General features: G+C 42.3%; 1 protein-coding gene and 1 long non-coding RNA gene across 3 annotated transcripts in view; one reads left to right on the forward strand and one right to left on the reverse strand.

Moving 5' to 3' along the window:
• LOC132646510 (uncharacterized) overlaps positions 1–18063 on the reverse strand; it is a 33792-nt gene extending 15729 nt beyond the window's left edge. The window contains exon 1 of the long non-coding RNA XR_009584808.1: positions 17873–18063. This is a non-coding gene — a long non-coding RNA (uncharacterized LOC132646510). The remainder of the gene's footprint in view (positions 1–17872) is intronic.
• Positions 18064–18188: 125 nt separating this feature from the next.
• Positions 18189–27619, forward strand: part of Rab3gap2 (RAB3 GTPase activating non-catalytic protein subunit 2) — an 82349-nt gene continuing 72918 nt past the window's right edge. For both annotated transcript variants that reach the window (XM_021635780.2, XM_021635781.2), the window contains exon 1: positions 18189–18411. In XM_021635780.2, coding sequence (XP_021491455.1) covers positions 18300–18411 — 112 coding nt within the window. In that variant the 5' untranslated portion in view covers positions 18189–18299. The remainder of the gene's footprint in view (positions 18412–27619) is intronic.

Genomic DNA, 27619 nt, shown 5'->3' on the forward strand with positions numbered 1-27619 from the left:
AAACTAGGTGGACAGCAGACAGATATACCTGAGGAAGGTGTATGCCCCCCGAAACACAGTGACCAAGGGACAGGCACATACCACACCCAGCTTAGCTAAAATGGTTAGAGAGCCAGGAATTAACAACAACAAGCATTTATTGGATGTTTCACACATGCTAGAAATCATGTGTAGAAAACCCCACCAGTACGACGGAATAGGTATGACGGTTTCTAAATTGTCAACCCAATGAGATGTAGACTCACGTGGGATATGGCCCTACCTGGACTTGCCTCTGAGGAATTGAATTATCTTGAATAGACTGAGATGGGAGGCCCTGCCCACTGTGGGTGGAACCATCCCCTGGTCTGGGATCTGTGTGCAGAGGGGAAAGTGAAGTGAGTACCAGCTCCTTGCTTTCTTCTTCCTGGCTAAGGCTGAAAGGTGACCTGCTGCTTCATGCTCCTGCCGCCTTGACTTGTGATGGGTAAACCAAAATAAAGCTGTCCTTCCTAATTTTCCTAAGGTAACCACAGCAACAGAACAGTAACTAAAGCCATAGGCCCCTTGGAGTGCTCTTTCTGTTGGGGAAGAGGTGGGGATCTTATGCAGCCATGCTGTCCTTGAGTGCAGCATGGACCTGGGGATGACCTTGAACTCCTGATCCTCCTGTCTCCATCTGCTAAGTGCTGGCCTTACAGCTGTGTACCACCATGATCTCTTTTTACGTAGAGCTAGGGCTCCAGCCTAGGGCTGCATCCATGCTACCAACTGAACATGGATTCCCTAAAGTACCCCTAGCTTGTGTCCTAAATGGGTCTCACAAGGGTTTAACTGGTCACTCCCCACCCAGATGTGCTGAGCTCTATTCTACCACCCGGAGCACCCGAATTTAGCTCACTGCTTTCTGAAGACAAGCTTAGGCCTGGCAAGGATGACTTCAGATTCTCACGTGTATCTTCCCTTCCCTTCCCCTTCCTTCCCTTCTGTAACCACCTCCACTTGTACTTTAACTCAGTCTTTTAAAACTAGATGGGGCATCCAGGAAGTATCTGCTTCCCTTTTTATTCCACAGTCGACAGGTCTCCTAGCAACCCTGGCTCTTCGCAGTCTGGGAGGTGGATGTGTTGAGAGAATCTGGGAAGCAGAGGTGAGAATGTGAGGAAAGCTCTTTCCTCCCAGGCCCTGAAGTACAGAATTGCTACTTCACAGTAATTAATATTACTGAAGAAGGCATTCACTCTCCATGCCATACCATACAATCAGCCCTCGGGGTAAGAAATGATTTGCTAAAGAGGGCTGGACTGCACTTTTGTGCCAGAAGCAGAGATTATTTGAAAATGTCTGAATGATACTGCATCTGGCTTGCCTTGGGCGCTGATGAAAAGAACAGTGAAGTTAAATGTGATTTGGGGGTGGAGTTTACAAGATTAGTTAGATCAACATGCCTTTCTCAATATATATAGAATATTATATACAATCTATAATATATGCATAATATATTACATATATAATTGCCCTTTGATAATAATATACTTTTAAGGGCAGAGGTATCTTGGGATCAGGCTGGTCAAGTGTCATAGTTTTAAGCTGATAAGCAGTGGCCCAGAGATGTAAGACAGTTCACTTCTAATAAGAGAAGGCCAGAGGGGCAGGGTGGGATTTAAACATTGTTCCCTAGTTCAGCCCAACACTTCTACTTATCTGGTGCTGCCCATATAGATGCCCTAAACTGGCACACCCATTGGGGCGGAGCTGCAAAGAGCTTGGTATTTTAGAGTACAGCTTGTGTTATAGACAGAGCAGAAGTACCTGAATCACATGACTGTGCCCTTGGTCTCACTAGCAACTTGTCTTTCCTGGCTGAGGGAAGACAGACACTAGACAGGAGGCATAGAGAGCTGATTGGTCTGCATCTTTGAGCACTGGCCTTGAAAGGCCGAGTCTGTACTGCCAATGCCTCTGCTGTCTCAGTCACTGGGCATGGAGGTTCATGCTTGGGTAACCACTGCTGCCTCCGCCGAGCAGGGAGGCCAGTGCTTGGGGCAAGAAGTGCAGGGGGTTGAATATTCGCCACTCTCAGTCCCTGGAGATGTCCACGGGTGACTTGGATCCAAACAGTCCCAGGTCATGGATTGTTCCCTCTCACCCAGGAAGCCTTTCCTGTTTCCTCTCTGTTCCTTGGTTCATCAAATGAGAGAAATCAGACCAGCCTGACCCTACTATCCTACAGTGCAGGTGCAACAGAGAATGTCACTGCCCTGCTAGTGCTTCATCTAATTAGGGAAAGAACTCAGAGCATCTGAGTTTCTACCTGGCGAGAAACAACTCTCTCAGGAGAACCTGCCTGGCACATTGCTACTGGACTTGAAGGGTAGAAAGTGAGGGAACACTTTGCTGCATGCACATGTGACAAGCACCCTGACCTCTATTCACCAAGACAGGAACACACAGTGATGGCAACCTTTCAAACAGCTATATTCAGGAACAAAAATATACCAGCAGTTTGCCATGTGGGCCATAGAGGATTAGAGGACAGTAAAGATCAGCCTCCCATGTTCTTTATCAAAATTCTTTTATTCCCAAAACAGTTGTTGAGCATATACCGTGCGCTGAAGTACAGCAGCAAGGATGAGAGCATCTTTACTTCTAGCTCTTTTAGTACCCACTGGCTACTTCAGGACTCAAAGACTGTATAAGTGAAGGAATAAACATTGCCCTGAAGCGGAGACCTAAAGTGCTCTCTGAACTACCACGATAACAGTGAGTACACACCTTGATAGTACCTGGGAAGCCATCCTTCAGGAAGTGATCCTTAAGCTAATGTTGTTTGTGATTTTCCCGGGGAGACATAACACAAAAGTCTCTTCACTCAAGATAGGAGCAATGACAGGCCAAAGGAATGAGTCTAGCAAAGTCAAATTTGGTAAACCACAGGAGTTTAAGTGACGTGCTTAACAGCTGCATCCCTGAAAAAGCCACCCAGCAAGGTGACAAGTCATGAAAGCTGTATCCCTGGAGCTCTCTGCCAGTAGCCGGACAGCTTGGAGCACCCTCTCCAGGGAACTTTGCCTCAACTGTTTAAATTCCACAGCGACTCTCTGACTGTCTACTGCCTCTATTGCCTTGGGAGGGGCCTTGGGAACCTTGCAAGTCTCCACTCTCCAGGATTTGTAAGATTGGTCTCATGTCTCCCTCCCCCTTCCTCCCTCCAGCAAGGAATGTTTCAATATGGAAGACATTGATAGCTGAGTTATCTGAATACTAGGAGGAACCAGTTTAGGCCTTGGTCAGAACCAGTTCAGGCCTTGGTCAGAACCAGTTTTGACCTTGGCCTAGGTCAGAAACAGAGCAAATGATATGCAAATGTGATAAATATTTAAAGTTTTAAAAGACATTTTGTAAATTGTCAACACAGGCCATGATCTGAGGCTGCACAAAGGAATAAGAAATTATTGCCCTCACAATGATTTTTTATGGAGGACAAAGGAAAAGGCTTGGAGCCTGTTATACCTTTATTCCCAGAAGGCTCTGGTTGCAAATCAAGCAAAGTTACAATGGTGATTGATGTGTACAGAATGTAGCAGCCAAAGTATACCTTAATGGCCACCACACATTAGGGAGGTAAGCCCTTCTGGATATACACATGATTGTGTGCGCTCTCGTGAGCAAGGCAGCCCGTGTCCAGACCAGAACTTATTAAACTTTTACTTCTTGCAACCCCCTTCTGTCTAAAAAATTCAGGCATAATCCTGGTCAGCAGATATGTATAATAGGGATACTAATCAAAGATCGACTTAATAACTCATAAAGGAACTTATTTGGCGCTACTGCAGAGTTACCCAACCAGTAACTCTGCAGAGTAACTTACTGCAGAGTAAGTGACTGTGGGTACCAAGCCCCAATCAGTACTTGAACAATGCAACCCCAACACCTAAGGCTTGTGGAAGAGGAGACAGAACGAGTGTAAAGACAGGAGACCAAAGTGTCTGCTGTGAGACAGTGTCTTCTAGACATGACATCTGCACCCAAGAAGCTTGACAGTATGGTCACCTAAACAAGACCTGCATAATGACACCACAACTCAACATGCCAGTGAGAGTGGGGAAGTCTCACAAGGCCCCACCCTGAGAAGAAGACCTACAGGTGGTCAAGCCAATGAGTATGAAAGAGGGAGACTTTTTTTTCTCCAGGAATGAACCCCCTGAGAGTTATCCAGTCCCAAGTGGTCAGCCCCAAACACATATGCATAATGGCAACACTAACTGGGCTTAATGGGTTGTATGCACGTGTGCATGTATGTGTGTGTAACAATATTATAGAAAAGGAAGCCATAAACTTGAGAGGAAGTGGGGTGGATACGGAAGAAGTTGGAGAGGCAGGGCAGAATGTAAATACAGTATTCATACATAACTCTCAAAAAATATGCAACAACTCTTCGATAGCCATGCCATTTTACCGTTTATTAAAGATGAAAGTGAATTTTCACACCAATGAGATGAATGTGTTTGTTTCTTTTCACATAAAGAATGAAATCTTGGCTGAGTATTTGATACTGAAGGACTTAGAGCACTGACATCCAATGTTTTGTGTATATGTGTGTGCGTATTTATGTGTGTGCAGGTGTCCATGTGTGTACACGGTATGCATGCACACGGGGCCAGAAGACAATGTGAGGTGTCAGGTGCGGCCCACTTCTTTTGTGATACAGAGTACGCCAGTGACTCTGGTGGTAATACACCATGGCCAAAGGCAACTTAAGGAAGAACTGAATCCACTCTATCAGGGGACACGGCAGCAAACAGCAGGCATGGCAGCAGGGGCAGGAAGCTCAGAGACCATATCCTCAGGCACAAAGCTGAGGGAGTGGGGCTGAGGAGAAGCTGGAGGCGAAGGGCGGAAATAACGTAAACACAGTACTCATGTTCAGAATTTTCAAAAAATAAATTAAACATCCATTTGAAACAACTCTTCGACAGGCATGTAATTTTGCCATTTATTAAAGATGAAAGCAAATTCGCATGGTAATGAGATGAATGTATTTGTTTATATTCTACTTCACTGCAAGCAGAGCAAGAAAGGCTATGGACTCTCAAAGCCCTCCCCAGTGGCATGCTTCCTCCAGCAAGGCTACATTTCCCCATAATCTTCTCAAAGAGCACCGCCAGGTGAGGACCTGTGTTCAAACGCCTGAGCCTAGGGGGAACATTTCTCATTTAAACCACCACGGCCTCTCACTAGCCTGGAGCTCACCAAGTAATCTAGGCTGGCCGACCAGGGAGCCCTGGGCATCTGCCTATTTCTGCTTGCCTGGCACAAAGATTACAAATAAGTGTTACTGTGCCCAACTTCTTAACATGGCTTCTGAGTATTGAACTCAGACCCTTCTGCTCGCACAGTAAGAATTTAACCAACTAGATTCTCTCCCCGACCCTTCAACAATGGCTGGATTTGGTTTTATAATCAACATGCTGATAACACTGCTTTGCATAAATACATAGTATAGATTGAAAGTATGTACAGGGACATATCAAAAGGTTAGAAATTCTGTCTTAATCACAATGCAAACTTCATTGAATGTTTTTGTTTTGTTTTTGAAGATTTTCTTAGTTAGAGCTTCTATTGCTGTGATAAAATACCATGACCAAAAGCAATTTGAGGCTAGAAGGGTTTATTTTATCTTATGTTTCCAAGTAACTTCCCCATCACTGAGGAAAGTTAGGACAGGAACTTATTGCCAAGACCATGCAGGCATGCTTCTTGCTGGCTCCCATTCATGGCTCACCCCAGCTACTTTCCTCTACAACCATGGGCTGGTCCAGCTACATCAATCATTAATAAAGAAAATGCACCATGTGCTTGCCTACAGACAATCTAGATGAAGGCATTTTCTCAGTTGTAGTCCCTCTTTCCAGATAGGTAGCATCTATTAACTTGACAAAACCAAAATAAAGCAAAATATTATTTCTAATATCAGAGATCAGACCTCTACTCTTGCCTGATGCGTCTAAAACAAAAAGGGGGAACTGTAGAGAGCTGCGTAATGCCGTGCCTTAAAGATGGAGCTGGTTTCCGCCTTCCACCTTCCCGATGGTGAGTGCTCTCTGTCACAAACAACTCCATATTTGGCTAAGGCTGAGGATCTGGCTTGCTTCCATGTATGTGGACCTATCTGCATTGCCCACGTGGCACGCCTGGGTTGGCTACCCAGAGGCTATTTAAGCTGTGGGCTGGCTTTCCCCAGGGTCTGAGGATTGTTCAAGGTTCCTGAATAAACTGCATTGAAAAAAAAGAAAAAAAGAAAAGAAAAGAAAGTAGGACAAAAATTATTTTATGTATGTATGTATATATGTATGTATGTGTGTGTGTAGGTATATGTGAACACATGTGTATAGGTGGATGAGTCTATGTGAGTCTATGAGATCCTAGAAGCCAAAGAGTTTTGGTTTTTTTGTTTTGCCATAGCATATCTCCATGTAGCCCTGGCTGTCTTGGAACTCACTTTGTAGATCAGGCTGGCTTTGAATTCACAGAGGTCTGCCAGCTGCTGCCTCCCAAGTGCCTCCCAAGTGCTGGGATTAAAGACATGCACCACCACACCTGGCCCCAAAAGCATTTGAAGGTGTGCTGAATGAACGGATGAGCTGTGGCTGATGCTCTAACAAAATTGAAATAAATGAATAAGTTAAGACAATAATGAAATGTAAGTAAATTAATGAATGTGTTATTGATTCTTGGGAGTTTCTCTATGTCTTTCAAGTTCAAGACAACATTACTATAGAGCTGATGGCCCTTAGGAGGTGACCCTGTGCTTTGGAGGAACATTTAGAAATGTTTAGAGATGTTTCTGGTCCTCACAACTGGACTGACATTGACATCTACAGTGTAAGGAAAGGACAGCATTATTGGCATAAAATGTCAAAATGCTACATGACATGGTGTTTTGTGTGGTCATCTTCTGAGGTGCACGTAAGGGGCAGGCAGATACAGGTGAACATAAGGGGCAGGTGGTTACAGGTGCATATAAGGGGCAGATGCTTACAGGTGCTGGGTGCCTGTGAGCATTTCTGTGATGTCACAGTATAGCAATTGAGCAAGGCGTGGCTTCAGGCCTCTGTACTAAAAAGCTTATTTTGCAACATAAAGGCAAAATGCACCGCTGCCAGGTGCTGGTAAACACCTGGTATTCTAGCACTAGGAGGCTTGAGCAGGAGAATCGTGGGTTCAAGGCCAGTCTGGGCTGCATAGTGAGATCCTTTGTCAAACAAAGCAAAATAGCCAAAAGGTAAGGCACTTGGGACCACGCCATCTCTGGACCCATGTGGTGGTAGGAGAGAAGCGAATCCCACAGGGCATCCTCTCACCTCCACATAAGCTACAACACATTTGCACACACATACACACCATGAATAAAAATCCCAAACACCAATAAATAAACAACAAATAAATAAAATGGACACAAAGGTCCCAAAAATCATAATAAAATTAAATGAGTTAAAAGCATTCATTTGAAGACATTTCAGAGACATATAAGGAGACACTACAACTTCACTGAAATAGCACTGATTCTCTTAATGAGCATCTGAATGTTCGTTAGCAAATCTCAAAAAAGAAGAATCATAACTAGTAAAATGCATTCCTATTTAGGGTGTGATTGATAGCTATCTTTGCCTTTAGATGTCTTACACTATATGTTTATTCATTAAAACTTTTCAAAGTTCCCTTTTCATATTTATTAGTGACTTTTGTTAAACCTCTTATCTATAGATCCATGGTCAATACTAAATACATTAAATTGAAATATAGAAAACATTCAAAGAATTTCACTTACTAAGATTTTAATGTGCATTTATCAGGGCTCCATTTAGTACTGAAATATTTATTAATACATTAATGAATTATTAATTCCTTTATTTTATTCATTACTTAACATCTCAGCACTTTTGAAATTTAATTTCTTTGAAAAAAATCAAAAAATAGATTTTGCCAGTTTATGGAACTAACTATCATAACCTGCAAAAAATATTGTTCTCCAAGGGGAAAGTTTATTTCAGAGAATTTGGCTTATCTAGAATGGCTAAGTTCTGCTAAGCCTGCATATTCTATAATGTCAGGTAAACATAACGTCTGTAATTAGTGTGCAAAGATGAAGTGGGACAGAAGAAGCAGAACAGATAAAACAGAACAGATAAAACGGAATGGTAGAGGTGGCAGCGACTGCGGGGTGTGGCTCAATCAGTTACTAGCATAAAACATAAGATTTCATAAAGTGAATGGTGCTTCTCTGCATGTAAAATCCATATTCATCTGTGTTATCATAAATGAAAGTAACTTTAAACGTTAACGGTTGTGATATATAGAATCCCTAAGTTCACACAGAATTAATGTGTTAACGGTTGTTACACATAGAATCCCTAAGCACTGATTCTTGGAGTGCAACAGTTACCATTTTCCCTTTCAAAAAGCAGGTAGATGTGTCATTCGTGGCTATTTTGTGCTAAGAAAAAAACTCAGTGAGGGGACCAGGAACTAAATACCACTCAGAACAGGATCAGTCTACATCAAAATAAATGTCAGGTGCAGTTAAAAGTTATTAAAGACACTGATGAAAGCTGTGTGTTAAGAAAACACAGCCGGGCAGTGGTGGTGCAGGCAGAGTTCAGGACAGCCAGGTCTAAACACAGAGGAACTCCGTCTCAAAAATCCAGGAAAGGAAAAGGAAATAAAGGAAGGAGGGAAGGAAGGAAGAAAATAAGGAAAGAAAAAGAAGAAAACGCATAAAGCCAAGAGTGGTGCACACATCCCATGGCCTGGAAAGGGCTGAAGACAAAACATATTTGAAGCCATGCTTCAAAGACCTACTTCCTTCAACTAGGCCACACCCCCTAGTGTTTCCGCCACTCCCAACAGACCATTAAGTTGTTAATCGATGGATTAGTCTGTTTATGATGTCAGAGCCCTCAGGACCCAATCACCTCCCAAAGACCTGTGTGTCCTGGAGACTGAACTCAGGTCACAAGGCTTGGTGGAAAGTGTCTTTACTCACAGGGCCATTTCACCAGCACTTAGAATTGTTTTCAATTAACTCTGAGCTAAAATTTGTCAAGTGTTGGTTGCTTTTAGGATATGTATCTATATATCTATATTGATATATAGATTGATTTCAATCTATATATCTACATTGATTTCAAATATGTAGTCCAGGATGGCCTTGAACTTCTGATCTTGTTGACTCCAGGTCCAAAGTACTGATATGACAGGCATATTGGATTTAAGTGGTTACAGGGGTAGAGCTCAGGGTTTCATACATTCTAGGAAAGCACTCTGCCAACAGAGCTATGGCCCCAGGCCTGATAAAACAACTAAGGTTGAGAGTAGTCTCTGTCTGTCTGACTTCCCTGCCCTCAAATGCGGTGTGTATTTTCCGGGAATGAGTCATGTACTTAGGGAAGGTCCAATGCCTGGTAGGTTTTGTTTTGTCTTTTTTTTTTTTTTTTCAATACATAAAATGAATAGAGGCAAACAGATCATTCTCCCTGCCCTTGAGAACATCACCATCTAGTGGGGGAGACAGAAATGCAGACAAACCAAGAGACAAATTGTCACATTTTGAAAGCCGCATAGATTTTAAAGCTATGAAGATTCAAGTTGACTCATTTTGCCAGGGAAATCAGACTTTTCAAAAGGGAATAATATTTGAGCTGTCTTTTTGAAAGATTTCATGATATTTTGAGTGGGAAAAAAAAAAGAATTAACAAATGGTCGGAAATTACTTCAAAAAGTTCCTGTGTCTTGCTAATCGGAAACCTAACGGTTTAAGTCTTCCAGGGCCTTTTTGGTTTGTGCCCAAAGAAAGGAAAATGAGCCAGGGAATGTGGTTCAGTAGTCAGGAGTCAAAGGTTTTAAATGCAAAGTGGCATCACCTTAGTGGCTACCAGCAAGACAGTTGTCACTGAATCCATCGTTAGAAAGAGACTGAACCAAGAAGGACAAAAACACTTGCTCACTGGATGTCAGTCAGTGTAAGGAGAAATTGGAAGGCTGAGCTGGGAACGCTTAGAAGAACACATTAAGGGCACCACCCATCTGCTTTGGGATCAATTTAGCTTCGAAAGTCTTATCAAGGAGGAACAAATTCAACATGAAACTTGACCAAGAGCAGATCAGGGACACCCAGGGCAGAGGACTATAGTACCACCTGCCCTGGCCTGCAAACCCTGGTCCCCTCATACAGTCAGACTGCAATCAAGATGCGAAACGTGGCTTTAATGAAGAAAATGGGAAAAATTATAAAAGGAGGCATTTTTCACCTTTAAACAAACTAAGCAATCTTAATTAGTCCTAAATTTCTGGAGGAAATGAGGCCACCATTCTGGCCTCCCCCACCCCCACAGCATCACACTTCACATTCTAGAAATAGCTGCTTCTCCTTGCTCACACAAGTTGCTGTTGTCTCCCTAGCTTTAGGTGATGATGCAATCTCTGTCCTATTCTGTCTCATAAGCAGCTAAAATCAGCTGACAAGACCCAGCTCATTTTTTTTTAATCTGACAAATTTTTCCTACCCTGCTAGGTGCCCTTGGATTTTTTGTTTGTTTGTTTGTTTGTTTGTTGTTTTTCTCTTTGTTTTCTTGCACTACCACCACCAGGCTGTGTTTTCTTAACACATAGCTAGTCCCTGGCTAGCTTGGAACTTGCTATGCAGACCAGGCTAGCCCAGAACTCATAGAGATCCACTTGCCTCTGCCTGATGAATGTAGGGATTAAGCACTACTGTGCTCAGCCTTTTTATAAAATCGCTTTTAATGACTTATTCTAATTTGTTTTAATTATATGTATATGTCTGTGTTCTGCTATATGCAGGTTAGGCTGGGTGCCCAGAAAACACCCTAGGTACCCAAAGCAATCTTGAGCAAAAAGAATAATACTGAAGAGATCAATGTTTCTGACTTCAAGATTTATTAGAGAGCTATAGTAATAAAAACAATATGGTGCTGGCATAGACATGTAGACCAATGGAATAAAACAGAAGACCCAAACAGGAGTACCAATGATTACAACCATCTGATATTTGACAAAGTGTCAAAAAAATTTTTAAAAAAATGGTGCTGGGAAAATGGATGACCACACTTAGCAGAATGAAATTAGAGCCACATCTATCACCCCGTACAAAGATTAGGTCTAAGTAGATCAAAGGCCTCAACCTGAGACTCTAAAACTACCAGAAGAAAACATGGATGGGCAGAACCTACAGGACATACTCGTAGGAAGGACTTCGCAGGATTCCACTTCACAAGGAATTAAGGCCAACAATAACAACTGATAACTGGGGCCTCATAAAACTAAAAAGGTTCTCTAAAGCTAAGGGAACAACTAATCAAGTGAAAAAGAAACTCATAGAAGGGGAGAAAATGTTTTCCAGATATACGTCTTACAGAAAATTAATATCCAGAATATACAAAGAACCAAAAAAAAAAAAAAAAAAAGAGTTTAGGAAGCAAATAACGCAGTTAAAAAAATGGGTTAGATATCTAAACAGTTTTCAGTAGAAGAAATAAAAAGCTAAGAAATACCTCAAAAAGTGTTCAACATCTCTAGCAGGGATGATGTAGTTAATTAGGGAAATGTAAAATAACTGTGAGATGTCATCTCGCCCCAGTCAGAACGGCTAAGATGAAAAAAAAAAAAAAGTAACAAACAACACATGAGCAAATGCTGGTGAGCCTTTAGAGAAAGAGCACCCTTCATTCAGTTCTGCAGGAATGAAAATTGGGGCAGCCTGTATGGAAATCGGTACAAGAATCCTCAGGAAAACCCTGAAAATTAAATATTACCCAGCTATACAACTCCTTGCATGTGCCGAAATGACTGGACATCCTACCCACAGGTATTTGCTTAGCAATGTTCATTGCTCCCCTATTCACAACAGCCAGGGAACACAAACAACCTAAACGTCCTTTAGCAGATGAACGGATGATGAAAATGCACACAAATACACTCAACCACCTCCACTCACAAACCATGATGCAACGGTTATTTTTGCCCCACGTTCAAGTGCAACTCTTTTCTGACTTTTCTCCTTCTTTCCTGCCCTTTACTTCTCACTGTGAAAATTGTTAGTTAGAACTTAACCTCAGCCACCAAAGACTGGGGCCATTTTTTAAATTCACAGAATCTTTTACAGATCTATTTTGGTTCAACCAAAGATAAGAAAACAAGAAAGACTTGGGTGTCTGGGACTTATTTTTATGTTCTGATGAGACCAAAATTACTTAAACAGTTGAAAAAATCCAAGTAATTCATCTAACCTTTTCTAAATTATGCTAGAGAGGAAAAAAATAAAAAAGAGTATCTGTGTAATAGAAATGCTTTGGTTTAGCTAAGATTTATGGAAAATTCTTCTCTTTATTTAGGTCATATCACATCAAGATTAGAGTCTGTCATAGTAACAGGAAATTCCAAATGGCAGAGGCTGAAATGTGGAGAGCTATTAGTCACCTGTAAGAAATCCAGATGTGGTCATCCATGCATGAGACAACAGCTCCAGCATTCAGAGGAGATTCAATTTCTTGCATGAACAATTCACCCTAGTTCATGTTGCTCCCTTGTTTAAATAATCTCTCATCCACACTCCTGAAAGCAACTCACTAGGACACACACACAGTGGAAGAGGGATTACTTGGGAAAAGGAGGGGGTGATCATGTGAGGTGGTAAGGAAACAAGGGAGGGTAATAGGATTCATATGATCAAAATACATTATATACATAGGTAGAAATCCATTAATGTAACATATTATTACATATAATTAATATATGCTAATAAACACAGGAAAGGGTGTAGAAGTTGTAGCTGTGTAGAATTTTAGGTAAGAAACAGGAAAGGTGAAGGAAAGATCAATTTTCCTGAGCTGTCTGTTCCAAGTGAGCTTCCTGGAGACCCCTGCTTCAGCCTAGCTACTCCATGCTTCGTCTCATTGGCCAGAACTTAGCACATGGCTGCACACACTCAACAGAAGCTGGGCCATGGCTTTGTTTTCAAATGTAGGAACATAGCTACCTTGGTCTCATAATGTTTATCTTGCTAAAAAGAAAAGTTAAAAATAAGAGCAATGATGAATGGGCAGGTAGCCTGTCATCCATTCCATAAATGTCAACTCTCACTGCTTGAGAAGTCCCAAATGCACTGGTGTAAAAACCATAGGCCCTACCAGTGCCATAGCAGTACCTCTTAGTTAGCCAGGCTAAAGTCTTTTAAAATTTATTTATTTATTTTTTTTATTTTACATGTATGGATGTTGGACAAACCCACATGTATGTCTGTGCAGCTCATGTGTGCAGTGGCCACAGAGGCCAGAAGAGAGCATCAGAACTTCTGGAACTGGAATTATACATGGTTGTGAGCCACATGAGGGTGCTGAGTGAACCCAGGTCCTCTGCAAGAGCATCTAGTGCTCTTATCTGCGGATCCATCTTTCCAACCACTTGTTTTTTCTTTCTTTTTTTTTTAACATGTATTTTTTTTTTTTTTTTTACTTCTGTATGTGTGTTTGTGTGTGTGTACGCGTGAATATGATGGTGCCTTAGGAGACCAGAAGATGACATCAGATCATCTGGAGCTACTGTTGCAGGCAGAAGTAAACTGCACCTGCATGCAGATCAGAAACAGATTATATTATTTATATTTTAAGGTTCTGGATAGCAGTTATCAAACTGATACCCATCACCCCCTGACATACACACACACACACACACACATACACATTTTCTCCACTATTTCTTTTCTATGAAATAAGCCTAGTGAGCTCTTCTCAGTTTCTCTTACTGAGGTGTATTCAAGGTACCTAAGTATTCTAGTTTGTTTTCTGCTACTGTGATAAACAACAAGGCAAAAACAACTTGGTGAAGAAAGGGTTCATTTCATCGTGTAAATTATAATCCATCATTGAGGGGAAGCCAAGGCAAGAACTTGGAGTGGAAACAAAAACTGAAGCAGAAACCATGGAGAAACAATTCATCCTAGCTTGCTTCCTCCAGCTTGCCAGCTAAGTAACTTAATGAAGCCCAATCCCACCTGCCTAGGGACGGTTCCACCCACAGTGGACTGGGCCCTTGTATATCAATGAGCAACCAAGAAAAGGCCCCACAGACATGCCCACAGGCCAGGCTATCGGAGGCAATTTCTCAGGGGCCATTCCCTCTTCCTAAATATGACAAGTTGACAACCAAGCTTGGCCACCACAGAAGGACCCATCACACGTTGCTTCTTGTTAGAGTTATTTGTGTACATCTGTTTTCACAGAGGGTGTCTCGGTAGAGCTTGTTTTCTTCCCTCTCTGTGATCACAGTAGCACCTACAGTGTAATAAGCCACCCACAGATGCTAGCTGAATCAAAAGTAGTTGTTGAAAACCCTTGTTTCTGTTACCGGTTTTCAAAACTGTCCCTCAGCAAAGCCAGGGGGTAGGGCTTCTGTAACTCCTTTACCTCGAAATGCTTAAGTCCCCACGTCCAGACCTGTCCATCAGGCTTCTTGCTGAGCTACCTTTGGTGGTCTGAATTAAAATGTCCCCAGTAGTCTCTGGTGGTTAAACACTTGTTCCCCAGAGGTGGTGCTATTTAGGGGAGGTTATGGGACATTTAGGAGGTGGAGTCTAGCTGGAAGAAGCATGTCACTGAGGGTGGGCTTCGAAGGACTTCTAGTTCAGTCTCTATGTCACATGTGTGGTTGAAGATGTGATCTCTCAGCTTCCTGCTCTGTCTGCCTGTTGCCGTGGTTCTGGTTATGGTGTTTTATCACAGGGGCACAGCTGACTGTCCTCACGCCCTCTCCTTTCCACCCATGCTTCTTTCTCCGGTAGTGAGAGCAGCTTCAAGTCCCTTCCTGGTCTTTTCTCAAAGCCTACAACTTTCTTGGATTGACCTGAGATCATTGATGAAGAAAATGAGCCTCTGGGGCTGGAGAGATGGATCACTGATTAAGAGCACTTTCTACTCTTGTCAAGGACCTGGTTTCTGTTTCCAGCACCTACAGGGTGGCTAACAACCATGTGTAATGTCTGTTCCAGGTGATCCGACGCCCTCTTCTGGCCTCCCTGAGCATTGTATGCATGTGGTGCACTTAGATACATGCAGGCAAAACACTCACACACATAGAATTTAAAGAAGAGGGTCCAGAAAGGTGGCATGTATTGCCTATGTTCATAAAACTAGCAACAGAACTAAGATAGACCCCAGGTCTCCTAACACTAAGTCCACTGCTTTTGTGACTCAATTTGCTTTAAATCCTGCAGCTTGAACCCTTTGTCCTCAGGCTGCTATTAAGGATTGGTAAAGACCTTCAGTTAACCAGCTTGGTTAACCATCCCTGTTCTAACTACAGCCATTGGTGCTGTAACTCCTGGTGATGGAAACTGGAGAATGGTTACAGTGGTCCCTGCCACTAGCCTATTTTTATGTGGGTCAGAGGATTGGGTTTTTTTCCCCTGCCTCTCTCTTTCAGTCCTGCCTGTGTGGGGTTATCTAAGACCCGCCCATTTCCCACAGCCCACTTTCTCAGCACTGTGTGGATAGTGGCATTCCCTGACACAGTCTTCCAACACTCCACAGCAACCATGGCGGCAGAACTGCAAGCAGGGAAGAACTCAGCTCCTGGGCCTGTTGTAATTCCTGTGAGGGGTATCTGAAGTTCCTCAAAACAGTCATGAATGAAACTTTTCAACTCCACTTGGAAGGAAGTCAGAGAACTTCACTTCTGAGACTGAGCCAATGTAGTAATGAAATTCAGTGAGTGCCACAGAGAGGTACGAATGCCTCAGGACAGAACAAAAGCCAGCCACTTATACAAAGCCATTTACCCTAAGAGGAAGTTGAATGCTTTTCAAACAGTGGCATTGTATTTTTCCACGAAGTGTCAAATGTGCTGTATTCATCGGTAAAGCTACAGATCTAAATTTAAATTTTACTTTAGTTTGGCATAGTTGCTAGATTTTAGGGAAAACGATATTACAATGTGATTATTATTGGAATATCAACTGAGTGATGTTCTGAGAAAGCACTGCAGGCTTTCAAAAAGAACGATTTATTATTTTTATTCTATGTGTATGAGTGTTTTACCTACATGTATGTATGTATACTACATACATGCCTGGTCTCCAAAGAGCACAGCAGAGGGTGTGGGGTCCCCTAGAACTGGAACTATAGATGGTTGTGAGCCACCAAGGAGGTGCTAACAATCCAACCTGAGTCCTCTGTAAGAGCATCAAGTACTTCTAATGGCTGAGCCACCCCTCTAGCCCAACATCCTTTTAAAAGATGGTCCTTAAAAGGACTACTCTGGCAGGCAACTGCCTTTTCTACAGTTTGTAGAGTATGGAATTATAGGTCCCTGATGCCTGAAATGACCTTATAGTAAATCTAATCCAACATATATCTTATAGTTGAAAAGCTAATATCTGCAATTTGATAATATAAAGTTTGTCTTATTTTGTAAAAGTTGTTCCAGTTTAGAAGCAGGAATTAAGTGTAAGAACCAGGTACTCAGTTACAATTTGAATCATCATTGGGACTAAGTGTACAACAGGCCTGAGAGAAACCAATATTCCATGCCCTATCCACTGATCTTGAGATTATTCCTGTAATACTGTCTGCCTAATAAAAAGTGGAATGTACCTCGGTTTCCTTTGGGAACTGAGTGCCTACAGGCTTTAGTACAAACATTAACATAATATCCTTTTTGCTTTTATATACCTAAGAAAATAAAATGGGCTTCAAGAGCAATTTCTTCATTTAAAAAATTGGGATAAGAACTGGGCACGGAGGTGCACGTCTTTGATCCCAGCACTAAGGAGGCAGAGGCAGGTGGATCTCTATAAGGACAGCTGGTCTTCAAAAAACAGCCAGCATCCTGTTACACAGAGAAGCCCTGTCTCAAAAAACAAAAACAAACAAACAAAATCAAACAAAAAGTTGAGATATGGCATACTTCCTAAACCAGCCATGGTGTAGTATACACGTGTAATCCCAGTACTTGGACACTGGGGGGATTGACGGTTTGAGGCTGTTCTGGGCTACATAGTCAGCCCGTACCTGAAACAAACAGGACTCTTAGAAGACATTTGTGACAGTCCAATTAGGCAAGGTATGGAAGTGCACTTTGAAATCCAAGTGAAAGAATCAGGTTGGTCTATTTATGTGTATACATTTCTGCAAATAAGTACTAAGGACTCAATTCTGTGCCAGATCCCATGCTAGAGAGCAGGTGTATACGGAGTTAAACGGATCCCCAGTTCTCCAGCTGTCTATAAGGATGGTGCTTTCCTTACCCAAAACCCAAAGGAAAGTATCCGGGTCAGCCTCCCTGGTTGTACGTCTTTCCTGCCTAGCATTCTCTCAGTTTTAGTTAGCTGAGTAAGTAATTGCTTCACTTGGCCTGTATCAGTCACTAGCTTTTTAGTTCCGAAGCTCTGCGCCTAGAGTGTGACTGGCGCAGAAAACACTGACATATATTTGTTGGGCGGCTGAATGAACAAACACATGAAAAAGCAAATGGATGGTTAAAACACACGACCTAATACGGTGCTGGCCATATTAATAGACTAGGCTTTCACGGTACCGTGGCAATTTATAGGAGTATTTAATACGAGCCCTTACGGAGCAGCTTTCCGGAGCCTTGTTGAGACAGTCTCACACTGCTGCCCAGGTTAGTGGCTTCAACATCCAGAAATCCACCTGCCTCTGACGTCTGAGGTAGAAAGAAGGATTACAGATATGGATGCGGTAGGACCTTTTTGAAAGGGCGGGGGTTAAAAGCGTATACTGCATACGAGTCTTCCATATTAAAAAAAAAAAAAAAAAAAAAAAAACCCGAAATTCTCAAGACATGTTTGCACGCGTACCTGTCCACAGTGAGCTTAAACGGCCTTATCTGTGAACCATGTAGGTCGTATCCGTAGAAACACAAGATTGGTTGGGTGACTCAATGGCCCCCGCAAAGTCCAATTAGATCACCTTTGGAGAAAGGCCAGAAGACGGACAGGCTTGTGCAGGGAGGGGAACCCAAGAGCGGTGCCACGCGCCACGTCTGACTATTAGCTATAGGGCGGCGGGTCACATGACTCGGGCTGCGGCTTTCCCTGGGAGCCCGGGCGGCCTGCGCACGCGCAGCGCTAAGACCGCCTCTCGGAGCGTGCTGACAGCTTCCGGCCTGGCGTCCCCGCCCCCCGGTGGCAGAAGCTTCCGAGGCTCCGCGCTGTCAGCCGCGGGGTAGAGTGGGCCGGGCGTGGCGAGGAAACACAAGCCTCGCGAAACGGGGTCCCTGCAGCCATGGCCTGCTCCATCGTCCAGTTCTGCTCCTTCCAGGACCTGCAGTCCGCGCGCGACTTTCTGTTTCCTCAGCTGCGGGAGGAGAACCCCGGCGCCCTGAAGAGGGACCCGAGTAAGTGTCCCGGCGACGGGGACGCGGCCGATAGCCTCTCCTTAGAGTCCAGTCTCTTTCACCCTCAGCCTTGGTCTCGCGTCCAGTCGCCTGTCAGTCACCGCTTCCCACCCCACCCCCCTTCCCAGTTCCAGCTTCACGTCTTCTCCCTCCGCACACCACCTGCTCCGGGATCCCATCCTCCGCCACAGTCCCTGCCTGATGTCTGTCCTCTACCCTCTGCTTACTCCCACCTTCTCTATCCCTGGGACTGTGGCCTTTTCTCTACCCCATCCAGAGTGTCTAGCATCCCCACCCTCTTCTTCTATCTCTTCTGTCATTCAGATTTACGGAATAAATGGCTGCTTGGCAAGTGAAGGGCTTTTAAGGTGGTGAGTAAACGCCCAAATAAGAAAAGTAACCTCTTTGGAAGTGAAAATCCAGGGTAGGAACTAAAAGTACAGCAACATGGCCAGGAAAAGTTAATTGGCGTTTATTGAGGTGAGAAACATTCCACCTGTTATTACCATCAAACAATGTTAACAAGCTGGTCTTCAGCAGTGTTAATCCCGAGGCTGGCTTGTTAAATGCTGCGAATTTCCTTAAAACATATTCTGTGTTCCTTCGTTTCTTCTTTTGAAAGGAGTGTCTTGTGCTGCTTTCTTTAATATGGAAAACGTTTTGCTTTGTAGCATAGCTTTGTTACTCTGTGCTATAGCAGTATGGTAATAGAAGACCCAGTAACAAAAAAATCCTCTCCTTTTCAGCATTTAGAAGCTATCACAGAGTGCTAGGAAGGTTCAGCCTCACATTCAAGGCCAGCTTTGGTCTGTCTGAAAAAAAATAAGGTTGGAGAATATCAAATTAGGAATGAGTAGTCTGTAGCAGTCATTGGTGCTACACGCTGCTTACGGTTGGTAGTTTCTGTCCTGCAGGACCTATGATTCTGTTAACATCTGCCTGCATGTGTGCACTTGAGTGAAGGTGTCAGGTCCACTGGAGCTGGGGTTACAGGCGCTTGTGAGCAACGTGAAGTGGGTGCCAGGAACCAAACTCAGATTCTGTGGAAGAGCAGCAAGTGCCTTTAACCCCTCCAGCCCCTATGAAGCACTTTTCTAAAGTAATGGTACTTAGGCCTCCCTGTGAAGTAGAAGCTAGAAGAGCAAGAGAAAGCATGTGGAGAGGAAGCAGCTCTGAAGAGATCTGGTGTTTAAAGAGCGGAAAAAAAAAAAGCTGAAATGACTGGAGAGAGGATGTGAGGGGACACTAGAGAGATGAGGCTGTAACACTAGCAAAGGCGTATGAAGTGAAGAAGCCCTGCGAGATTCTCTGGTGGCTTCTGAGAGGCTTTAAGCAGAGGAATGGAATTGTCAGGTTTGCATTTGATCTGATATGCAGAATTTGGTGCAGGCCTATAATGTACTGTAGCAATAGTGAGGAGAGTTGGGAAGCCAGGAAATTTGTTGAGAGGCTAATCAGTAATCCAAACAAAAAGTTATGTGAACTTAAACATAGCCTTAGCAGGACTTGAGGGGAAGTAGATATCAAGGATAGGATCTGGTGATAGAAGTTGTAGGTGATGAGTGAGAAGCAGTTTAGGATGTCTTTGGCTTGGCAGGCATGTGTGTTGAGAGAGAATGAAGGCCATGTTTGAAATGCAGAAAGTTGCATAGTAGATAGGAGTCCAGCACTTGGTATGGCATCCAGAGGCAGGAGTATTAATTTGGGAATTACCAGCAGAGTGTGGGTTCAGTCTATACGATTGTATATATTGTGTTGTGAACTGGCTACAGAAGCTGTAACCCTAGAGAGAGACTGAAGCTTGGAAATCTTCTAAAGGTTCCTGGGAAGATGAAAAGGACCAGCAGAGATAGGAACATGAGGGGTGGAAATGTTTCAGGAGCTGAAGGAGAGGATTTGATGCAGGTACAGGGTGGTCAGCAGTTTTAAAAATGTGGCAGAGGTCAGATAGACTAAGAAAGTGCTTAGTGGTTTGGAGAAGATGAAGGTGACTGGGATTTTAGCACTGTTTCAGTGGCATAGTGGCCACAAGTATGTCTGTAGGGCTTTGGAGGACTTGGAGAATGAATAGTGAAGGTTGTTTCAGGAGCTTAGGTGTGAGGGACAACTGAGATTTGGGGCGAAAAACGGGGAATGCAGATAAGAGAAGCACATCTCTGTCCCATTGCCACTGTCCCAGTCCAGGCCACCATCTCTCAGCCTGGGCCATGGCACCCATCTGCTAACTGAGTTCCTTCTTGCTTCAACACTTGGCTTCTTCTGATTAGTTTTCAACAATAGTCTTAGTAAGCTTCAGAATATATTCTCACATCCTCCTCCTTTTAATCTACAGTGGTTTTTAAAAATTGTACCTTAACTTAAAACTGATAATTCTGGGCCAGTGAGAAGGCTCAGCAGGTAAAGGTGCTTACTTCTCAGTCTGAATACCTAGGTTTGATCCCAAGAACCCACATGATGAAAGGAGAGTACTGACTCTGTAAGCTGTACTCTGACCCCTACACATATGGAGTGGCACAGACATGTGTCAGTGAGTGCACGCGTGCATGTGTGTAGACACACACACACACAAACACACACAAAACTGTTTTTAAAATCTAAAATCCCTATATGGGTTCTAAGACCTTTGAGGTCTACTTCCTGCTGCCTCCCTGCCCCTTGGTTTTGAGACCTGGCCACACTGTAGCCCAGGCTAACCTGGGACTTACTAGGATCCCAGGCTATCCTCAAACCTGTTCTCTTGCCACAGCCTCTTGAGTGCTGGAGTCCAGGCTTAGCCACACTCATTTGTGCCTGAGACCTTTGCTCTTGCTGTTGACTGTGCCTTTTATGTTCTTTGCAGATTTTTGAATGTTAGTCACATCTTTGAGTGTTAGCTTAAATGTCAACTCCTCCTGGAAGCCTTTCTGATCACCTAGTACAATCCCCTGTTCCAGCATTTTATTCTCAAACATAGCATCATGTTTATTTTTATCACTATCTCTGTGCTGTCCTTTGTGGAGACCTCGAGACTTAATGTGACTTTTGAAGCTTTGAAATATGGCCATGCAACTGAGAAACTACAATTTTAATTTAACTTAAATGCCAAATGGGTTATGGTTGCAATATTTTTTTGGTACAGGGTTAGATACTAAGAGTCAGAACTATATAGATTAAGGACATACAGTGTACTTGCCTATGACCATAATGACCGTATAGGACATGTCTAAGACATACTGTGAAGAGTAGGTCCAGGATAGGAGCTCAGTCCAGCCAGCCAAGAATGTAATCTAGATGAACTTGGATTCTGACTATTTACTCTTTTAAATTAAATTATTGCATATATACATATTGACATTATTATGGCTGAAATCTATTTATTTAGAAAATAAACAACCACTGAGCTCCCTTCAAAAACTGTATATAACTTGTGTTAAATGGTGATTTAGTTTACAAGTGAAAGTTGGAAACATAGCTTGTTGATTAGATAGCTTGCTTGGCATTCTTAGAATGACCTGGGCCATGGAGCCATCTTTACAAAGTGTCTGCTTTAGCATTAAGAAAACTTTGACGTAAACTTTTGTTACAACGAAATTTGTATAGAGTAAAAGTGAAGCTAGGAGCAGGAGGTGTATCTCAGTGGCAAGAATGCACGTATGGCAAGGTCTTGGGTTCAGTTCTCAGTACCAACTGAAATGGTGAAGTTGGCAGACAGTAAGACCTGACTTTCCTTTGTAAGCAGTTATTCTATTGGGAAGCAGAATTCTTGTAGGCATTTTAAATTTTCTGTTGGATATAGTATTAATTTGTTAACACAATTCATAAGAGCTATATAAAACAAAAGACTTAGTTACTTGAGAATAGTGGAGGTTTATCACTTGACTTAACAGCACTTTAATAGTACTTTTAATGTGTACACCTGTCATAGAAAACCCCTGCTACCTGGACACCCAGAATGTACAGAGAGTGACTCAATGGCTTTTTGTTATTTTGTATCATTAATTATAAAATAAGACTATGGTTTGTAGCTTAAAAAAAAACAACTCTGGCATGGAGAGAAGGCTAAAAGGTTAAGAACACTTACTGCTCTTCCAGATGACCCAGGTTTGATTCCCACATCCATATGGGAACAACTACCTGTAACTTCAGTTCCAGGGGCTCTGACACCCTCTGACTGTTGGGACACCGGGCACGTACATAGTATACTTACATGCAAGCAGGCAAAACACATACATGTATAAAATAAAAATATATATATAATTAAATAATGAGTGTTCTGAACTCCCCAGTTTGCCAGTTGTTCTGGCTAGTTTTATGTCAACTTGATACAAGCTAGATTCATCAAAGAGGAGGGAACCTTAATTAAGAAAATGCCTCTATAAGATCCTAAAAAAGATAATCAATTGAGCGGACATGGGGTAAGATGATCAATCCTCATTTAGAAAGACAGATGGGATGTGCATTGAACGTATGACAGGAGTCTACTGAGTGCATCTGAAAGACTCTAACTAGCAGTGTTTTCAAAGCAAAGACTCATGACCAAACCTTTGGCAGAGTACAGGGAATCATAAGAAAGAAGGGGAGTTAGTCTGATGGGGAAAGGATAGGAGCTCCACAAGGACCAAATATATCTGGGCACAGGGTCTTTTCTGAGACTGACATTCAACCAAGGACCATGTATGGATATAACCTAGAACCTCCACTCAGATGTAGCCTGTGGTAGCTCAGTAACCAATTGGTTTCCCAAAGTGAGGGGAACAGGGACTATTTCTAACAGGAACTCGATGACTGGCTCTTTGGTCTCCCCACCCCCGAAGGGAGGAGCAGTCCTGTTAGGCCACAGAGGAGGGCTTTGCAGCCAGTCCTGAAGATACCTGATAAAACAGGATCAGATGAATGGGGAGGAGGTCCCCCCCATCAGTGGACTTGGAAAGGGACACGGTGGAGATGAGGGAGGGAGGGAGGGAGGGACTGGGAGGGAATGAGGGATCGGGACACGGCTGGGATACAGAGTTAATAAAATGTAACTGATAAAAAAAAAATAAAATTTAAAAAAAAAAAAAAAGATCTGGCTGTATAGCATTTTGAAAAATTAGTGATTAATGGGGGAGGGCCCAGCCCATTTTGGGTGGGGCCACTCCTGGGCTGCTGATCCTGGGTTCTATAAGAAAGCAGGCCAAACAAGCCATAGGGGAGCAAGGCAGTAAGCAGCACCCCTCCATGACCTCTGCATTAGCTCCTACTTCCAGGTTCCAGCCCTGTTTGCGTTCTTGTCCTGGCTTCCTTCAGTGATAATCTATGGTGTAGAAGTGTAAGCCAAATAAACCCTTTCCTCCCCAGCTTTTGGTCATAGTGTTTCATTTCAGCAATAGAAATCCTGACAAAGATAATCATTAACAGTAATTTTAGAAATCAGATGTCTATTTCAGACATACAGTCTGGTCTTACTACTTTGCAGTCCTTTGGAGTGCAACGGTGAGTAACTGAGGTATCCTTACTATGCGACACAGTGGCGTAGTTTTCAGTGAGGCTGGTTTCTAGAGTAGTTTCTGAAACTTAGGTTTGAGTTGGAGGGAAAGTAAATAAGTAAATACACAAAGTATGTGAGCAAAAATAAAATAGATAATGCATGCATGCAGAAAGTATGTGTCAGAATATTTGGACATAATTTGAGTATGCAATGTGGCTCTTAGCTTAGCTAATAGTTGTTCCTGTTGGCAGGATTTCAGAAAAGAGAGCGTGGCATACAGGAACTGTGCCGGAGTCAGCAGAACTAATGGAGAAAAGGCTTTTTATGTAACCCAAAGTGTGATCATTTTGCGTCATGGGATATAACAGAACATACTGAATATCAGTTTTTTATACATAGTAAATATTCTCTCTATGAGATCCTGCTGTAGAGAGAAGCTGGCCATTAGTAGGATTTTCAATAAACAGTTACCAAATATCCTTAAAAGAGGAAGAACTTACAAAGAAGTTTTTATCAAAAGGAAATGAACACTTGAGTGATCTTTAATCTTTTCATTTGGCTAATAATATATTGAGAACTTATATTGTTAACTGTGAATTAACTACAATGTGAATGTATTTATTTCATTTAGTATTTACAGGTCAGGGGTTAGGTCTAAACTTCCATCTTGTTGAGCATGCCCTCTCTCACTGAATTACACTGAAAGTTCCCTTTATTAGAGAGAGAGACAGAAAGATAGAACATTTTGTTAAGTTGTCCAGGTGGGACATTCTGTAACCCAGGTAAGCCTTCAACTGCTGATCTTCCTGCTTCAGCCTCCAAAGCAGCTTAGAGTACAGGCCTGACCCAGACTTGTGAGTTGGAGGCCAGCCAGAAGTCTATGGTAGTAACCCAGGTCATAGAACAAAACCCTGGAGAAAGAGAGACAGATAGACATAGATATAGATGGACTCCAAATAGCTAAAATAAAATTTTGAATCAGGACAAAAAGACTCAATAGTTCATGATTTCAAAACATACTACAAGGCTACAGTTACCAAAACAGTGTGGGGGTATTAGTCAGTATTAAATAGTATTAAAATTCATAGGTGCCTGCCATCCCTACATTTCTTTAGCAAAAACGAAATCAGAAGTATCTTTTTAACACAGATCACTTTCCTCTGTAGGTCTCACATATAAATTCCCCAGAAGAGAGAATCTTGTCAGCTTAAGAAAATAGATGAAATGCACCCCCTTCTTCTTTTTTTTGATGCACCCCCTTCTTAAGCCCATCAAAACCTGCTGTGAAAGCTGGCTACTGTATCCCACCTTGCAGATGATAAAGCTTCATGGCTCTGCGACACAATGTGGAGCTTCTAGCAGCATGCAGTTAAATCTAAGTTTAAGTCAGAGAGATTCAAAGCAATTCAGTTCCTGAGTCATACTTGGTTGCAAAAGTGGTTAGTCTCCAGATAGCATGCCTGGCTATTGAGTAGCTCAGATGGAACACTGCGTTCACTGCAAAAATCCATGTAGGAAGTGCTGCTTTAATGAGGGTCCATCCACTGAGGGTCCAATCCAGGCTTTTGTGCTTGTGTTTCAGCAGTCATTCAACACACACTCAGAAGTTGCTTGGGAATTCTTCTTTTTTTTTTTTAATTACATGTTACCTGTTTTATATAATGCATATCTGTAACCTTCTTTGGCCTACTTAGTCATATCATGGTGTCTTTCCAAAACTATAAAGCTTCATGGAACTTTCTTCTTTGTCCAATACTCCAACCGAGACTCCCACCAGATTTCCCTTGGTGAATATGAAGGTTGTTTTTCATGTTTTGCTGTGGGAATAAAGCTACAAGCAGCCTTGCTCATCTTGGTCACAGTTGCCAAACTGTTCTTGAGATTGGTTTTCAGATTCACTCTAGCCATGGTAAACAAAGCAACTATGAACACACTTACTTAGAAATTGTCATTATTATGTGTGTGTTTGGACACATGTGTGGTGGAGAGTGAGTGTGTGTGTGTGTGTGTGTGTGTGTGTGTGTGAAGACAACTCTGTGGAGTTGGTCTCTCCCTCTGTCTTTATGAAGTTCTGAGGAATGAATTCACAGCACCAGGGTTGTATGTCCTAGACCTTTAATGCTCACCCTAGTTTGTATTCTTCTACGCTGAGTCAAGTTGGACATTTTAGAAGGGATAACTTTGAAATTTAAGTGTTCACTGCTTTTGGCAAATTTTCATTGGATTTTTAAACTTTTTTTTCTTTTGGTACTTGATGTTGAACCTAGGGCCTTACACATGCTAGGCAAGTGCTCTACTGAGCTACAATCCCAGCCCATTATAATTTTAAAGTATAAGATATATCATAAGTTTTTACTGATCCATAGTGAAACATATGTATATGTATAAATTACACCGTGGTATAGAATGTTATGATGTATGGAATTAGTATAGAATGTGTTATCAGATCGGGATGATTGGCAGCTTTGAAACAAACAACTAGTAATGTCAACTGTGGTTACTGTATGGTGCTGTAGAACATTGACCACTCCTATCCATTCATACCTCCTCTGTACCATTAACTGTTCTTTTCTATAACCCATCACCACTGGCACATCCTCACCAGCACCTCTCTAAGCCCCCTGTCACTGTTCTCACACCTTTACTAGTCTCTGACAACTGTGCTTGTAGCCTCTATTTGTGAAATAAATGTTGTTGTTTTACTTGTTTTTGAGGCAGGGTCTAGCTGTTTGGCTCAGGTTGGCCTGGAGCTCACTGTATAGCCCAGGTTGGCTTTAAATTCCATATCTGCCTCTGCCTCCCAAGTGCTGAGATTACAGACATGAACCACTATGAATAAAACTTTTTAACTTCTATGTATGAGTGAAAATATATATATTTTCTGTATGACTTAATTTGTCATTATGTCCTTTCTGTTTCATCTATATTACTGCAAGTGAGAGTTCATTTTTAATGGTCAAATAATATTCCATTGTGTAGTCTACATTTTCTTCACTTAGCCACCAATAAATCTTCAGGCCTAATTCCATATCTTGGCTGTTTTGACCAGTGCTACAATCAACATAGGAGTGTATTTCTTCAACATGCTGATTTCCTTTGTTCTGTACCCTGCAATAGGAATGCAGTTCTTTTTCTAGAGCTGTAAAGAATTCTGTGTTGTTTTCTCTGATAGCTGGACTTATTTAATTTATATTCGCACCAAGAGTGTTGGCCCACATCCTTGCCGGTCTTTTGTTCTTTCTGCTATTCTTTAATAATAACTCAGCTGTGATTTTGATTTCTGACAATTACTGCTGAGCAGTTTTTTCGTACACTTCCTGGGCATTTTTCCTATTAATGTCATTTACCAATTTTTAATTATATCAGGTGGTTATTATTTTGCTTTTAAGTTGCTTGAGTTTTGTACCATCTGTAGGTTGCCATCATTCTGTCATTTCTTGGCTGTTACCCCTTGGATTGGTTTCTGCTTTTGTTGCCAGCACTTTTTGATCTTACCACCAAATATCTTTACTCATGTTCTGAAGTGTTTCCCCTCTGTTTCCTTCTAATAGCTTCGTAGTTTCAATTCTTAAACTCATGTCTGGTTTATTTATTTGAGTTTTGTATGTGACTAATGTATAGGGCTGTTATACAAAAGCTCATTTTTTGTGCTTATATTTTAAACATATTTATATTAGTTTGTCATTTGAACTTTTCCCAGATCTCCCCATGTCCCTCTTCCAACTTCATGTCCTGTTTTCCTTCCTTCCTTTCTTTCCTTCT

Source organism: Meriones unguiculatus, chromosome 11 (assembly GCF_030254825.1).
Source record: "Meriones unguiculatus strain TT.TT164.6M chromosome 11, Bangor_MerUng_6.1, whole genome shotgun sequence".
NCBI lineage: Eukaryota > Metazoa > Chordata > Mammalia > Rodentia > Muridae > Meriones > Meriones unguiculatus.